The 17,435-nt window shown below is 42.1% G+C and overlaps 2 protein-coding genes across 2 annotated transcripts; both read right to left on the bottom strand.

Moving 5' to 3' along the window:
* Positions 1-4,462: 4,462 nt before the first annotated feature.
* LOC118936740 (myelin-associated glycoprotein-like) lies at positions 4,463-13,420 on the bottom strand. Its single transcript, XM_036933794.1, has 6 exons — positions 13,330-13,420; positions 9,391-9,693; positions 8,996-9,095; positions 8,230-8,332; positions 7,786-7,839; positions 4,463-7,085 (listed from the first exon to the last, which is right to left on the bottom strand). The coding sequence occupies exons 1-6, from the start codon at positions 13,418-13,420 to the stop codon at positions 6,924-6,926; spliced, it is 813 nt and encodes a 270-aa protein (XP_036789689.1). The 3' UTR covers positions 4,463-6,923.
* Positions 13,421-14,490: 1,070 nt separating this feature from the next.
* LOC118936739 (sialic acid-binding Ig-like lectin 14) lies at positions 14,491-16,380 on the bottom strand. Its single transcript, XM_036933778.1, has 4 exons — positions 16,142-16,380; positions 15,599-15,994; positions 14,894-15,214; positions 14,491-14,783 (listed from the first exon to the last, which is right to left on the bottom strand). The coding sequence occupies exons 1-4, from the start codon at positions 16,200-16,202 to the stop codon at positions 14,491-14,493; spliced, it is 1,071 nt and encodes a 356-aa protein (XP_036789673.1). The 5' UTR covers positions 16,203-16,380.
* Positions 16,381-17,435: the final 1,055 nt, after the last annotated feature.

Genomic DNA, 17,435 nt, shown 5'->3' with positions numbered 1-17,435 from the left:
GAGTATCAGACCACTGCAAATCTACCAAGACCTGGCCGTCCCTCTAAACTTTCAGCTCATACAAGGAGAAGACTGATCAGAGATGCAGCCAAGAGGCCCATGATCACTCTGGATGAACTGCAGAGATCTACAGCTGAGGTGGGAGACTCTGTCCATAGGACAACAATCAGTCGTATATTGCACAAATCTGGCCTTTATGGAAGAGTGGCAAGAAGAAAGCCATTTCTTAAAGATATCCATAAAAAGTGTTGTTTAAAGTTTGCCACAAGCCACCTGGGAGACACACCAAACATGTGGAAGAAGGTGCTCTGGTCAGATGAAACCAAAATTGAACTTTTTGGCAACAATGCAAAATGTTATGTTTGGCGTAAAAGCAACACAGCTGAACACACCATCCCCACTGTCAAACATGGTGGTGGCAGCATCATGGTTTGGGCCTGCTTTTCTTCAGCAGGGACAGGGAAGATGGTTAAAATTGATGGGAAGATCGATGGAGCCAAATACAGGACCATTCTGGAAGAAAACCTGATGGAGTCTGCAAAAGACCTGAGACTGGGATGGAGATTTGTCTTCCAACAAGATAATGATCCAAAACATAAAGCAAAATCTACAATGGAATGGTTCAAAAATAAACATATCCAGGTGTTAGAATGGCCAAGTCAAAGTCCAGACCTGAATCCAATCGAGAATCTGTGGAAAGAACTGAAAACTGCTGTTCACAAATGCTCTCCATCCAACCTCACTGAGCTCGAGCTGTTTTGCAAGGAGGAATGGGAAAAAATGTCAGTCTCTCGATGTGCAAAACTGATAGAGACATACCCCAAGCGACTTACAGCTGTAATCGCAGCAAAAGGTGGCGCTACAAAGTATTAACTTAAGGGGGCTGAATAAATTTGCACGCCCAATTTTTCAGTTTTTTATTTGTTAAAAAAGTTTGAAATATCCAATAAATGTCGTTCCACTTCATGATTGTGTCCCACTTGTTGTTGATTCTACACAAAAAAATACAGTTTTATATCTTTATGTTTGAAGCCTGAAATGTGGCAAAAGGTCGCAAAGTTCAAGGGGGCCGAATACTTTCGCAAGGCACTGTATCTGCATGGCCAGGCACAACTCCAACACCATCATCATTAAGTTTGCTGATGACACAACAGTGGCAGGCCTCATCACCGACAACGATGTGACAGAATAGAGGGAGGAGGTCAGAGACCTGGCCTTGTGGTGCCTGGACAACAACCTCTCCCTCAACGTGATCAAGACAAAGCAGATGATTATGGACCACAGGAGAAGGAGGGCCGAGCACGCCCCCATTATCATTGACGGGGCTGTAGTGGAGCAGGTTTAAATCTTCAAGACCCTTGGTGTCCACATCACCAACAAACTAACATGATACAAGTTTTGTCGTGAAGAGGACACGACAAAACCTATTTCCCCACAGGGGACTGAAAAGATTTGGCATGGGTCCTCAGATCCTCAAAATGATATACAGCTGCACCACCAAGAGCATCTTAACTGTTTGCATCACTGCCTGGTATGGCAACTGCCTCCAACCGCAAGGCACTACAGAGGGTAGTGCGTACGGCCCAGTACATCACTGGGGCAAAGCATCCTGCCATCCAGGACCTCGATACCAGGCAGTATCAGAGGAAGGCCCTAAAAATGGTCAATTACACCAGCCACCCTAGTCATAGACTGTTCTCTCTGCTACCGCACAGCAAGCGGTACCGGAGTGCCAAGTCTAGGTCCAAGAGGCTTTTAAACAGCTACTACTCTCTGCTTATTATCTATGCATAGTCACTTTAATAACTCTACCTACATGTACATATTACCTCGACTAACCGGTGCCCCCGCACATTGTCTCTGTACCGGTACCCCCTGTATATAGCCTCGCTATTGTTATTTTACTGCTGCTCTTTAATTATTTGATGCATTTATTTCTTATTTTTGTAGGTATTTTTCTTACAACTGCGTTTTTGGTTAAGGGCTTGGAAGCATTTCACTGTAAGGTCGCATGTGACAACTAACATTTGATTTGATTTAAACAAAGTTCTGAGTAAAGGGTCTGAATGTTCATTTAATATTTTTTTTATTTTTTTTTAATAAATTTCCCAAAATGTCTAAATACCTGTTTTTGTTTTGTCAGTATGGGGTATAGTGTGTAGACTGATGAAAAAAACTATTTTATACATTTTAGAATAAGGCTGTAATGTACAAAATGTGGAAAAAGTCACTTTCCGAATACACTGTATATGTTGTTTATATTCAGTTTATGCAGAGTTTAATAAACTATAGTTTTATAAAATCACCTCTTTATAAAACACATTGTTTCATGATTTGGACCTTTAGTTCCAGTGAAGGGAAATCTTGAGGCTACAGCATACAATGACATTCTAGACGATTCTGTGCTTCCATCTTTGTGGCAACAGTTTGGGGAAGGCCCTTTCCTGTTTCAGCATGACAATGCCCCCGTGCACAAAGCGAGGTCAAAATAGAAATGATTTGTTGAGATAGGTGTGGAAGAACTTTACTGGCCTGCACAGAGCCCTGACCCTCAACCCCATCAAACACCTTTGGGATGAATTGGAACGCCGACTGTGAAACAGGCCGAATCGCCCAACATCAGTGCCCGTGGCTGAAGGGAAGCAGCAATGTTCCAACATCTAGTAAACAGCCTTCCCAGAGGTGGAGGCTGTTGTGGAGGCTGTTACAGCAGCAAAAGGGGGACCAACTCCATATTAATGCCCATGATTTTGGAATGAGACTTTCGATGAGCAGGCGTCCACTTACTTTTGGTCACTTATCCATCCACAATGTTTATGCTGGTAAAGTCATAATAACAATGACAACTGTGATGGAACCAGGAAGTTTCGATGATACAATTGTATAAATGCAGACAGATCATTTGTTCGTTCAACATGGTGGGATATTTTTGTGTCGGTAAAAATGTATTATGGGAGAAATAGCAGTATATCTGCAGCAAGTCAGTTTGGTGGAAACGTGCACATTTTATTCTGCATGAAAATCTGTCACCAATTGGATGGAAACCTGGCTGGTGGGGTAAAGAGTAGAGCTAAAGTAGAATAGTGTTGGACCAATTAAACAAAGTGTTTTCGTACCAATTCATTTTTATTACTTCCCATAGATATCCCTGGGCCAGAGAATAGTGACGTTGCAGTCTATCCGTTGATAATTGTTGATCTGTTCCTCAGCCTTAATGTGGCCCTCCTTGTCTATCTGACCAGTGCTTGTAAATGGTAAGACAACATTCCAATCCCACAGTTTCATTACAGGGGGACATATGGCATAAGGTCAGGTGCCAATGAAATGCTTATCACTGTTATATTTAGATTTTTTTATCAACAAGTTATGCAAGGTAGGACTGTCTGAGCGAGGTAAATTATAATCAAGGACAACTTTAAGTTCCGTTTGGCTAACTGAAATTTGCAACCAGAGAATGTAGCCTAGCGGTTAGAGAGGCAAACCAGCAAACTAATTCCAGATCCGATGAGGAAAAAGTATTTTGTGAAGTGAGCTGGCAACTGGAGGGTTGCTGGTATCAAATATTTGATGCCATTTCGTGCCCTTGAGCAACCCCCCACAACAGCACCCAGTGGCAGGTTAGTGTTTTTGGCCTGAATCTCGTTCTCGAGGCAGCTCTGCAGAGTGGTCACTAGCTGAAATGGCCAAAAGTCATAAAATGTGATTTAAACCGACTTAACCCTAACCTTAACCACACAGTTAACCCTAATGCTTAACCTAACCTCAAATTAACACTACACATCTCTGCAGCTGACCCATCTAGCGAAATTCGCTCTATTCTGTAAATATCAACCTGCCGCAAATTGTGGCAGCCCCCCCACACCTCTCCAAAATATGTCTGTATGTGTATGTATGTGTGTCTTGCGGAGGGGTTGGCTTAAAAAAGGAAGTCAAATTTTGGTTGGACCTTGTGTGCAACTGACCAATAAAGTGATATAGGCTGCCCCCGGGGCGGCAGGGTAGCCCAGTGGTTAGCGCGTTGGACTAGTAATCGGAAGGTTGCAAGTTCAAACCCCTTTGCTGACAAGGTACAAATCTGTCGTTCTACCCCTGAACAGGCAGTTAACCAACTTTTCCTAGGCCGTCATTGAAAATAAGAATTTGTTCTTATATCAATCTTAAATAAACAGGGTGCAACATACTGTAGCTGCTTCCTTTATTCTACTTCTTTCAGTACTGCACAAATTGGCTCTAAAATCATGTCAGTTAACAGTGTTTCTGTGACTTAAATAGCAAAAGGGTGAACCGAAGATAGTACTTTGTTTCATTGTGTGGGGGGAATAACTGTTACATACTGTATCAATAAAGAAATACTAATACATGGAGATATAGAATGTGTTCAGGGTGTATTTTCCATACTGTTTTGGGTATGAGAAAACATATCAACTATATAGATAACAAACTGAACTGGTCACATTCTCTCTTGTTTACTTGATTTATTTGTTGTTTGGACCCAAAGAAAGATGGCTTTGCTTGAGGCGGGACAGACTTGTAAAAGAAAGAGAATGATCAAACATCATCATAGAGCTCTTATTGTCATTAAGTAATAACAGTGCTAATTTGCAGAAGGATTGCAGAATTCTGATCGGAATTATTGTGTCAAAGATATAAAAAAAAAATCATCACAATAATAATAATGAATACCACAAAGTAAAGAAAGTACAAATCTGCTTTACAACACACTATGTGACAAACAAATTAGAGAAGACATGAACAACGCTTCTCCATTTTGTTCCCAGGTTTAGAAAGAAATAAACCCCCCCATGAGGCGTTCAAGAGAACTGACGACAGTAAGTGTTACTAAACGGATGTCCATATTGGCATGTCTCAATGTTGGGCAACACATCTTGAACGCTCTGCCATTAGGTCTAGTGACTTAACCATGTCAGAACAATGACATAAAATATGTTATTAAACAGTCATGACAGCTGACATAAGCTTGACACCGTCATGGCACAAATCTTTGCTTCAGTCAGGTTATTGGCTTAGCATACCGCTAGCCAACTAATTTACATAAATACCCATTTGTGTCATGACAGTGTAAAGGGTTGTCAGTATTTTGACATCAGTTTACATGACCGAAAATGACATGTGTTATGTTATGACAGCGTTATGTCACCCTTATGACAGAGAAGTCAGTTAAAGTGTTACCGAACCTGTATCCGACTTGCCTGTGTAAACCATTGTTGCAATAGTGAGCATGTACATACCGTAGTGTATCTACACATATGGCTGACAGCATAATAGTCATGCAGGGTATTTATTTACATAATGTATACAGGTATCCTTTTACCCATCCATATGCAGCTTATTAATATTGTATTAACAGTCATTGTTATCTAGTGTTGCCATTAGTGAGCTTGGAGATTACATTACATGAGTTGATCAAGTATGTTTGAATAGCACAACCAACTGGTATAACAACTTCAATGTTGTGCCACTCAAATGCCTCCTCTGATACAACCCTATAGGATTAGGCATCGATTTCACACTTCACAACCATTGACGTAGACATTTTGTGAGAAGCGGTCTCAGGTAAAGTGATCTTTTGAAACACCCACAGTGATCAGTGTTCGCTGATCTTTCAGCACTGTTTACATACACACACACACACATTGTCTCAACGAGATACATTTTGTCCTGCTGTGCGAGTGTTACAGTGGAGTCATGTATGCCAGATTGATCCAAAAATGTATTCTAATCCATTGGTTCCCATTTAAGGATAAGTTAACACTTACCCTTAGCAAAACATCGTCCAAAAATACTAGTAATTAAATCATGGGCAACGGAATAAATAGAACATTCTGTGTTACCCCGGCATATTTCCACAAGAGCAAAACACAATGCAATCAGTGCTTATAATGCATAAAAACAAAAATATTCAGGCCACTTCTTGCACGAGCAGAACCTTGTGTTCGAGGCTCCACAAACCTGTAAGAGTATCAATTTTCTCTCTTTATATAAAATCAAAGAAATATTCATTTCTCATCATCATCAAAAGCCACAGAGTCACAGCACACATCACTATTGAACTATATGTTGGAACAGAATATGTGAGATGAAGATGACAGGCTTCAATTGGATGTGTATCAGGCCTAACGTTTGTTGAACACTGGTCAGCGTTGACAACCACTGGATCAGGAAGAGAGAAGAGATCCCTCATTTCCTCCAGATCCAGGGTCAGAAATAGAGATAAGAAAAGAAAAAGCACAAAACACACCCCTTTCCCTGACACTTCGACTGGCAGCGGACACAGTGGAGAAGAACTATAACGGATGGATCTAGACAGTTAGCCTGGTATCCAAACTGATTGCGCTGCGTTTCACAGGAAAACTGGTGAGCTCAGCGTTCAATCTGGTTTAACCAGGCTAGCTATGAGTATGATATAGGGTGACATACAGAAGGGGAGCCCCAGAAAAGCAATGCCAACAATTAATGGTGTAGAGATGGAAATAGCAACATTGAATCTAGATGATACAGTACAGTAACTAACGCATTGCACCTGTTGTGAGGGAATTGTTTGACTATGAACAATAGAGTAAGAGCCTGGAGACCGACAGCTGCTGATAATACAAAGATCTTTTTACATTGTCCACTGGGCCGTGTTCTGACCCTGCAAGTAGCTACCAGCAGTCCTGGGTGGCGAGATGTGACTGGGGTTCCCCTTGGAGGCTTGGGGGTCGACTAACGGGGACGTCATTTGAGATGATTCAGGGACGGGCGGAGACGGTGGGAGTTCTTGGTGTGACGGTGAAGGTTGGGGGTGGAGTCTACGGGGGAGGGGGGAAGACGTTTGAAGAGGGGGCGAATGACGTGAGGAGGGGGGCGACAACATGGCTGCCACTGTGTCCCGCGGTGACGATGGGTCAGGGAAGGATCGCGATTCATTTGGCCTTGATCTCGGTGTAGTCGCTGCCGTCATCCCCCCTCCCTGAGGCCCCCCCATCCCTGGAGCGCCCCCCGAGAAACTGCAGGGCGGCGTAATTCAGCTCTTGCCTCTCCAGGTCTGCCATAGAGCCCACAGGTTGATAATCCCCGTCTTCTCCCTGTTGAAGATACGGAAAGAGAGAAGGCCCATTCAGAATCACAGGTTATATCAGCACAGTGCCACCAATGCCATTGACACCTCAGAACATTCAGAGTATAAAGGGATAACATGACAGACATTGAGAGAGGAGAAAGGAGGGTTAGTAGTTACTGGTGAGCAGAGGCGTAAAACAAGGAGATTGAGGCGGTTTAGCATATCCTGTTAGTATCGAGGCAGCCGTGCAACAGTAGTACTGGAAATCAAAGGCAATAGAGCACATGGAAGCTGATCTCAGACAGCAGACGACTGTGGGCCAGATCTGGTTGTTTTGTGACACATACAATGTGGCTCAGTTCTGGCACCACAATGAGTCATATGGCCCAGATCTGGTCCAAATGTATGAGATGCGAACTGGGGGAGGGTTGGCACTTTGCTTATGGGCCATCTCTGGCTTGAGTTATGTGGCCCTAACAACTTCCCATAGTTACTTTTGGTCTGAATATGGGCCACATTGCCAGGCAAGGTCTGGACATTTCATGCTACAGATCCACTTCAGGACCGTAACACCAAGTGGTTAACTGGGTAAAATGGTCGTAATATTGTAGATTAGGGCCAAATTTGGGCCATCGTATAATTTTGCTGTCTGTGATGTGTGAGGGATGCTGTCTACCACTGAGACTTGGAGTTGGGATTGGGACTGGGTTGTTTAGGAACCTTACCGTGCTCTCCTCTAGAATGGAGTTAAACTTTGAGCCCAGAAGCTCTGTCTTAAGCTGTGCAAGAGTAAGGGAAGAGAAAACAGAGACAGAAGAACGCAGAGAAGCGATGAAGCAGAAAACAGATGTCTGGAAAGGCTATGGTGGCAGCTACACCAGTGGTACTGTGATAGATAGCTATAGTGGTACTGGGATTCTCAGGCTGGGCCAGTAGTTGACTGGGGAAGTTTACATTTTCTCTTTAACATAAGAGGTCATATAGGTTTTTGATTATTTATGAATATCTCCATGGAATGAACCTTACTTTACATCAAAAATAGGACATGAATTGAATGGGTATAGTATAGTTTCAGTATCAGCAACGGGTAAGCTATCATTCTCACGTTTAAGACAGATCTGAGAATGGTCATTATCATCATTATAGTCATCATCATCAACATGTCTCACCACTTTCTTCCTCAGACATTGTTTGTCCTTCTTGACTGTGCTGTAGTACAACGCTGGGTTCTCCAGTTTAGAGACCAGGTCCTGCCCAGGGTTGCCATTCTCTCTGGGGGGTGGAGTCACAAGATCAGACTCGGTCTCATGGCCACTAACTAACTCAGGGCGACACTCCAAGCCTGGGCATCCATTTTAAAACAAGGGCCTGCTTCCCAACGCAGTTAATAATCTACAGGCCCATGGTTCATGGTTGTGGTCGACGTTCATGGTTGTGGTTATTGGTTCATGGGTTTAGTTGCGGTTGAGCTGACACCCTCTCTTGGAGCGACTTTCAGTAAAAGCTTTTGTCGGAATGTGATGTATTGGTATAATGCTGAAGCACCTTAGTTAAGTAGGCTACCGTGGCTGTATTTTTAGCATAGCAGGTCAAGGGTACAAAGCAGGGAATTGAGCCTGCAAACTATAGGCTACGGTTAGTCTGGCTTGCTAACCCAATCCACAAGGCAGCCATTTTGGATCTCCATCTCAGAGGATTCCAGAAATGGGACTAGGGATGGCAAATTAATTGAACTCGCTCTGGCGTTAGCATAACTTATGACTAATGATTCTCAAGTCCGTTCATCGATCAATCATTCACTCATGAATACACAGAGGTGTTTTAGAATGGATGGCGAGGCTGAAGTGTTTCCTTATCGTCGATTCAAACAGGAAATGACCTGTACCTGTAACTCGCATCGACCCCTGTCACAGTTAGTGAAGGGTGGATACTCACTTCTTGTTGTTATGGCCCACATATCTCACTGCTGCGATGATGAAGGCGATGACAGCCACTCCACCGATGGTGCCAACAATCACTGCCATCATGTACTTCTCTAACATCGGACAAGAACATCATATTGAAGACAATATAGAAACATAAAATACTGTTTAGCTAGGTCCTGGTACTATAACGTATTTACATTCAAGATAATGCCATTGCCATATCAAGCCAATGGGGTAGCCAGTTTATGCTCTTACTTATACAGTCAATCTAGATATCATATAAAAGGTACTACACTTCTGATTTCAGTTCAATCTCTCATGTATGCTTGGCTATACAACGTGTAGCATTTTAATTGTATGCGTTTGTTTCTGTGTTTAACCATAAACCTGAACTTGTGTACTCACTCTCCTGCTGTAACTCCAGATGAAAGCTCTCCGACCCGTATATGTTGCTGATGCTGCAGTGCACATTGACAGCACCGTTGCCCAGGCGCTCGCCCTTCTCCCGTAGTTTTATCATGCCCGTGGACGTGTGGCCGTCCGTGTGCGTGTAGTAGTTGTAGCGGCCGTCCGTGTCGTTGATGGTGATGTTCTTGTCGGGGAGGTAGAACTCGATGATGGGCTCAGGGTTACCCGTAGCCATGCAAACACACTGGACTCCCTCCCTCACCACTGTGCACTTGGACTCTTCCAGAAGGACAGGGGCGTCTGAAGAGAGGGTGGAGGTAAGGATATGACTGACATGTAGAGTTGGATGGCATGGTGTAGCGTGGTGTAATGTAGGTGGTACAATACGATACGATACCATCTGTTATGATACCACATAACATAACATAATATGCTGGTCCCCTGCAGGAAGGTGAGATATCGGAGGTCCCTCCGCCCCCCTCTGGACATCGAGGGGCCCCCGGGGGTACATGGTATCTTGGACTCTAGAGGCAGGGTGAGGGGCCTGCAGTACCTCGTGGATTGGGAGGGGTACATTGCGGGAGCCGGGTGTCAGGTGCTCCATGGTCGTCGTCACCGGTCTACTAGCTGCCACCGATCCCTTTTTCCTTTCTGTTTGTTTGTCTGATTGTTTTCACCTGTTGCTCATTTTGGTTCATTATTTAGTCTATTTAAACTTTTAGTGCCCGCTTGCTGTTGTGCGGGCTTATCTTTACTGTCAGTGGTGCTGGTGTGTTCTTTGCCTGCGTATTATGTTCTTTGCCTGCGTATTATGTTATTTCCCTGTTTTGGAGACATACGTGTTCTATGGGCATTGCCTGTTTGTTTGGCTAGACAACGCGCAATAAACAGATTTCTTTGGAAGTTTACTCTCTGCGCCTGACTCTACACCCACCACTCCTAGAAATATGTGATAGTCCCAGACTCTACGTACACAGCCCGCATTACAGTGTTGCTAAAAAAAGACAAGGACCCTCTATCCTGCTCGTCCTTCCGGCCCATAAGCTTGTTGGATTTCGACTACAAAATAATTACCAAATTGCTCGCCAAAAAACTAAACACTCTTCTTCGCAAAATAATAAAAGTGGATCAAACTGGATTTATTAGAGACAAATACTCTTCTGATAACATTTGCCGTCTATTTGATATTATTGATCAAGTAAACACACAGAAGACCCCTGTCCTGCTGGCTTCACTGGATGCCGAGAAGGCATTCAACAGGATGGAGTGGAGCTTTCTGTTCTCAGTATTAGAAAATTTCAATATGGGCCCAAACTTTATTAAATGGATTATGTCCCTATACTCTCATCCAAATGCCATGGTGACTACTAATGGTCTAAATTATTTAGGAAGTGGCACAAGACTAGGATGCTCGCTGTCCACACTACTTGTTGGGGGCGGAGCCTTTGGCAGAGTTGATAAGGAGCAATCCAAGTATTATGGGTGTTTCTGCAGGCGGCCTGCAGCACAAGATTTCACTCTACGCGTATGATGTCTTGCTCTACATATCCAACCCTGAGAAATCCCTCCCATTTTAGACACAATTGCTCAGTATGGCAAGTTTTTAGAATATAAGATACATTTGAACTAATCCACTGTTTGCCCTCTTAATCTTACACTCAGCAGCTCTATGAAGACACTGTCCATTCCAATGGAAGACACAGGGGTTTCAATACCTTGGGATCTTTGTAACACCAGATCTGAATTGCCTTTTCAATGTAAAGTTTCTTCCACTCCTGGATCGAATCAGAACGATCTCCAAACCTGGATCTTCCTCCTAATTATCTTAGTCGAAGAATCAATGTCATCCGTATGAACATCCTCCTTAGATTTAACTAGTTTTTTCAGATGCTCCCAAGCTATCTCCCAGTTTCCTTTTTCAAACCAACTAACCAAATTTATATGGGGGCAATTAAAAAAGGGTGTTCTTGCCCTTCCCTGCCTTCAATTGTACTACTGGTCTGCCCAAATTCGCAACATGCTAACATGGATCACAAACAGACAAGACTGGTCTGCCTCCTCTTCAATCCGAGAGAGATATTCTGAGGGCAGGTTCATGTCTCCTTATTCTGTACACAAAAACTATTTAAAACTGTATAACACAATAGTGTCTTTTGAAAACTGGTTCATATTTCCCAAAGTCATTAGCGAATGTGACTATGAATATATTTATTTAGCCGTTACTGTATTTAAAGCCTATTTCGGCAAATTAATCAAGTTAGATTTGGGTAAATCGTTTTAGGCGAAAATTGTAATGGATCCTTAAGAGGTTTTAAAGAGGGATTACATGATTCAATTCGAATAATCAGGAGAGATCAGCCAATGATTTATACATGTAAGCAAATATTTCTGCAGGTGGCAATAAATCACCAACCTTAGCTTTATTCCTGTTCATATAACACACTCTAGGTGGCAGAATGTACCATTGCACCACAAAAATAAAATCATCACAGGGGGCCGCAGTGGCTCACAGGGCTGCATACCCACATGTAGTCAGAGCCCTGACTCTGGCTCTGACTACATGTGTGGGTATAGATGTGGGTATGCAGACCTGATTTTTGGGGGGGCCTCCACCCCCATCAAAGTTGCCCATTCCTGATTTATTCAATTGGTAGCTTATAATTACTATTGAATGAAATTTGTGGAGATGGTAAGTTGAAAAATGTACCATTTATACATTCTTTTAACAGATTTCAGAGAACAAACAAATGAAAATACAAAAAAAGATTGAGGTAGTGCCTCAATATAAAATAATACTGCAATAATGCACACTTATGAATAGAAAAATATTCTCATAAATGGGTTAGCTGATAATGTCATGAAAACGATAGACATGCTTCAATGGGGCAGAAGACCACATGTTGTGGTGATTCTGGATGGCCAGATATCTAGCAACAATGACACAAAGCTGCCATCTGGCGAATAGTAGGTGGCTTGTTTCAGCTAGTTTTATGTTGTTCTTGAAATGTCATATTTCTGGGGGGTGTTATTTGCTAATATGGCACACAAAAAAATACTACCTAGCTAACCAAACAACTGTAACACCGTATTTGAGAGACAACAAGTGCTCATTGTGCAAATGTATTTATATTTTTAAACATTGGAGACGAAATATGTGACATGTTGTCAACAATCTCAGCCAACCCAGCTGTTTTACCACATAGTTGTGTACACATCTGTTTTGTTGCTAAACAACCAAGCTGTCTAAAGAAAACAACATAATGTACTTTTTTTCTTGATTCTTTAATTTGAGCTCTCTGGCTAGCCCAAAATGAGAATTCTGAATGACATTTTGCCAACATTTTCAACCGTGTATCAGTATTCTATTTACAGAAATATATTGATTACATCCACACATACTACCTAATATCCCCACCCACTTGTCAAATCAAAATGCAAAATGAAAGGAAAAAGGAGAAGAAAAAATAAATGGCTTGACCTCTACTTTTCCCAACCACGTATGTGTCAGTCCTTCCCCTTGGTGACAAAACACTGTCATTACAAAAGTAAAATGACTCTTCCTTGAAAGACTTTATAAAAACTTGACCAAAACTTGCTTCTATGTACAACTAGAAAATATTCTTATTGGAAATGTACAACCACCAGATACATACAGTACCATCTAACACAGGGCTGTAAAATAAATCATTTACCAAAACTATTAACTACAGTAGTTTCAGTTATTAAACAACATCTCTGTATTATCATAAAACATTCAAACTTGTTTCAGCACATGAGGAAACAACACCAAAACTACAGTAGTTTCAGTTGAGCAAAAGTCCCAGTATCAACATAAAACATTCAATCTGAATTCAGAAAAATGATATAGGAACACATGGCTATACAATACTGCATGCTATCTCCCATGTTTCTAGTGAAAATTGCTGTGTCACTCACCACCCATAATAGCCTTGACGTTGGAGTAAAGCTCTGTATTCTCATATGTCTCTGCTGCTGGCTTACCATTCTCGTTCTCCTCCTCGTACATCACTCCACTCCCCTCTCCTCCACCTTCATACCCTTCTTTCTTATTCTCTCGTTTGACTTTGACATACTCTGACTGTGGTGGTCTTCTTCTCTGCCTCCTCAGGAGTCTTCTTCAGTTGGGAGTAGTTGATAGTGGTGTAGAGCACATCTTTAGGCTCCATCTCCAGTTTCGTTAAAGGGCTTTTGGAGTCTGAGTCCTTTGGGATCCTCTCTTTGCATCTAGGGAAAATGTTATAAATAAAATGTCTCAATAACTATATGTTAGAGAGGTTAGCAAGCACCTCCATTACAACATTGTGCAAGGCATTGCAACTTTTGACAATATATCTGATACTCTTGATAGGAAATGTGAATTTCTAAAGACAATCACCAACACTCATATAACACTAACTGTACTTCAGTAACAGAATGCATGTACCTTTTACATTTCCCTGTCAAACACAGGATGATACAACAGATGGTGGATGAGAAGGCTGCAAATGCAAATGCAGCAATCAGTGGTGGGTTCAACAGCATAGCCAAGATGTCTTTAGATACTTTCTCTATAAAGAAAACAAAGCATGTATGATTTTAGAAGTTGCTCACCATACTTTGTATCCTCTGATCTTCTTTTTAAATGAAATAATAACATTATATTTTCTCACTCAAAGCATATAAATCCTCTATGTTGCAGACATATTGGGTGGGATAGGGAAGCTGTTGCTCTCTAACAAAGTAACAACTTATATCTTTACCTCCTCGCTTTCCTTGGCTCTCTTTTTGAGTGACTTGCAGCTTCTCTCTCACTCTGCCCACTTCATTTGTGCTGACACACTCCACAGTAGTGTTGGTGTGGTTTCCGACATGCATCCTGATGGTGGTGTTCACTGAGGACCTCAACACTGATTTAGTGAGGGAGTACTCCTCAGTGTTAAGCCAGCCTATGAGAGGTAAGGGAACCCCCTGGCTGACACACACACAGGTCATGACCTTTGCCTGGATGACACACCCAGAAGCATTGAGAATCACAGGATGGTCTAACGAGAGACAGAGGCAGAAGATATATCATGGACAATTTAAAGTAAACATGTTTCAAGCTATTTTGTGTTGTTTGTACTCACACATCACAGTGACAACAATGGAAGCTGTCAGAGTCGTCCTGTTGAGTTGATGAGCTTTACACACATACTCCCCAGTATGTTCTCTTGTCATGTTGGAGATGGTGAGAGAGGCCAGTCCAGAGTTATTCTCTTCCAAAGCTGTTGTCCCATTCTTACTCCAGGTGATAGATGGTGGTGGTGGGTAGCTGTCAACAAAGCAAGACAGATTCAGGGTATCACCCTCTCTCACTGTGTTACTACCAGAGATCTTGGGTTCCTTCACATCTAGAAAATAAAGTATATAATCAGTTTATCATGTTCATGAATTATAACTGTTGAAGCACAACAAGCTGTTGGGTTGTGCAAAGTAAGGTCAGATGATGTAGGCTACTTACGAGTCACATTCAAAGTCACTGTCTCCTCAGTGGTGATGTTCCCTTTGAATGTCACTTGGCACGTGACCTTGGTGGTGTGGTGCTCTGCTGAAGGTGTAAAGGTCAAAGTTGAGAAGTGGGTTCTTGTGACTCTGGTCAGATCCTCTCTCCTTTGTGTAGTGGTGTTGTCTCTGAGCTCAGTGATGTTGTCTCCTGTCCCTCTCCATGTCCATGTGATGTTAGGAGGAGTTCCAGAGCAGATTCCCGGGGCGGTGCAGGTCAGGGTCGCTGGTTCTCCCTCTGTCAGAGGAGGAGTCAACACTGAGGGCTTCTGGGTCAGAGCTGGAGGTAGGAAATAGAAACACAGACTGAGGCCTAAATTCAATCAGGATCGTGGAAGATTCGCACAATAGCATGATTTACATTTAGAGGCAATGTGCCCGTATTCATGGTAAATGCACGTCGGCTCAAAGATATTTACCTTTACATTTAAGTCACGCTATAACTTGGATTTTGTATCAATGTAGAAAACAGCAGAAACATACACTCATAGAAAGTATGAAATCCTAGTACCGGTTTAGAAAAATAAACACTTTGAAATGGGAGACTTGGGGAAATCTTGGGCTTTGTAAATTGGAGGTACTTATGTTACAGTAAGTTTCCATTACAAATTACACTAAAGTAATACTCATGTCACTGTAACTAACAGTAATAGTCATGCTGTACCTTTCACTGCCATTTTCAGTTTCGTCTGGTATGTAAATTGACTTATATTGCCAGTGTTCAATTTTCCGGACAGTCTTAATTGATAGTCTCCGTCATCAGTCTTAGTGATGTCGTTGATGATCATACTGCAGTTCTTCTTTGTCAGGTCTGTCTCCAGTAGTGCTACTCGCCTTCTATAACCCTCCTGAGCTATAGAGGAATTTCTTGAGTGGAAAATAGAGTCAGTTTCGACTTTAATAGAACATCGTGCATCAGGGCATTTAAGCCACATTGCTATGCTAGCAAGGAAGTCATCAGGGTGAGTGAACAAACATGGAATAACAGCACATAGTCCAGTCTGTGGTGTTATCTCTGCTGGACTGAAGGTGATGTTGTATGCTGCTGCAGGGGCCTTCTCTGACGGAGGGAAATGAATATAGTCATGAGTAATACAAGAAGCACTGATACTACTTCACTTGTTTGTAAAAACAAATCATGTGACAGTATCTGTTGGAATGTGTGTCATATGTATATTAACAATAGTAGTGATAAAAGGAACCTTACTTTGGCATGTGGTTCTCTCTGTCAGAGAGAGAAGTAGAGCTGCCCAGATGAGGACCCACATCCTGCCTCTACTGCCTCGATGAATCAACCACAACACCGGGGTCTCTCCTCTTTCTCCTCTTTGTCTAATGGTCACTATCTCTGTCTGTGTCTACTGGTATGGAGCAGGAGACGAGTGTGAAATACAATATGAAATGGTGTTGTGAGAATAACAACATATAGCAATACACATTGGATATTAATATTTCATTACACCTTTAGGAGTGCTACAGTTGCATTCATAACAACCTTCTTAACACTGTTATTCAACTAAGATGTATTTTTCTGTAATGCCTAGAGAGGATGTCAAAGAAACATTTATGCTCAAGGTTCATATGAATTCCTTCTTCACAATTGCTCATAAATATATTTAACTGCATTCATAAATATTTATTCCTGTGCTGTTTAAAGCCTTATGAAGGAATGTGTTGTATAGCCCTAAATGAATAATATTACCATTACATTACATAGTCATAATTAAGTTTTAACAGTCATTCAATGTAACGAGACAAAAATATATCATTGTTCAATAGCTTGTCTTTTGATCCATGCAGAGAATAAGACTGAATCAGCACATTACCTCTCTCTGTGTGCTCTCTCTTCCTGTTGACTGTGAGCCCTGTGTGAGTCTCTGATGGGTGTGAACTGTCACTTCATGTCCCCAGTCTGTTACTCCTCCCTCTAACCTGGTGCTGCAATCCAGGAAGTCCCTCTGTACTGCATACCACCCAGCTACACTGTACTGTATCTAGACCATAATCAACCCAAACACATAGACCAACCCATCAAACCCCACCAATCCACACATACCACCCAGCCATACTGTACTGTATCTAGACCATAATCAACCCAAGCACATCAACCAACCCATCAAACCCCACCAATCCACACATACCACCCAGCCATACTGTACTGTATCTAGACCCTAATCAACCCAAGCACATCAACCAACCCATCAAACCCCATCAATCCACACCTTTCAACCAGCCTTGATCAACACTGCAATCCCCTTGCCTTGTATATTCAGATGCAGCTTTATTTCATAAGAAAGTTTCTATAAGATTTCTATAAGAAAATGTGTACATATTTCAAGATTGGCTGTTTGAAACATGTGCATGTGAATTACATGGAGAATGCCTTGCATTGAAGATGGCAATAGTCTCACTGTTATTGATGCCCTCTGTGGTCTGAGAAATGAAGCCCTGTACCCAATATGATAGATCTGCTGCAAAAAGGGTATTGCCATATTCTGCAG

This window comes from Oncorhynchus mykiss, chromosome 2 (assembly GCF_013265735.2).
Source record: "Oncorhynchus mykiss isolate Arlee chromosome 2, USDA_OmykA_1.1, whole genome shotgun sequence".
Lineage (NCBI taxonomy): Eukaryota > Metazoa > Chordata > Actinopteri > Salmoniformes > Salmonidae > Oncorhynchus > Oncorhynchus mykiss.
The sequence above is the reverse complement of the archived record's forward strand: the minus strand, read 5'-3'. Positions and strand labels throughout refer to the sequence as shown.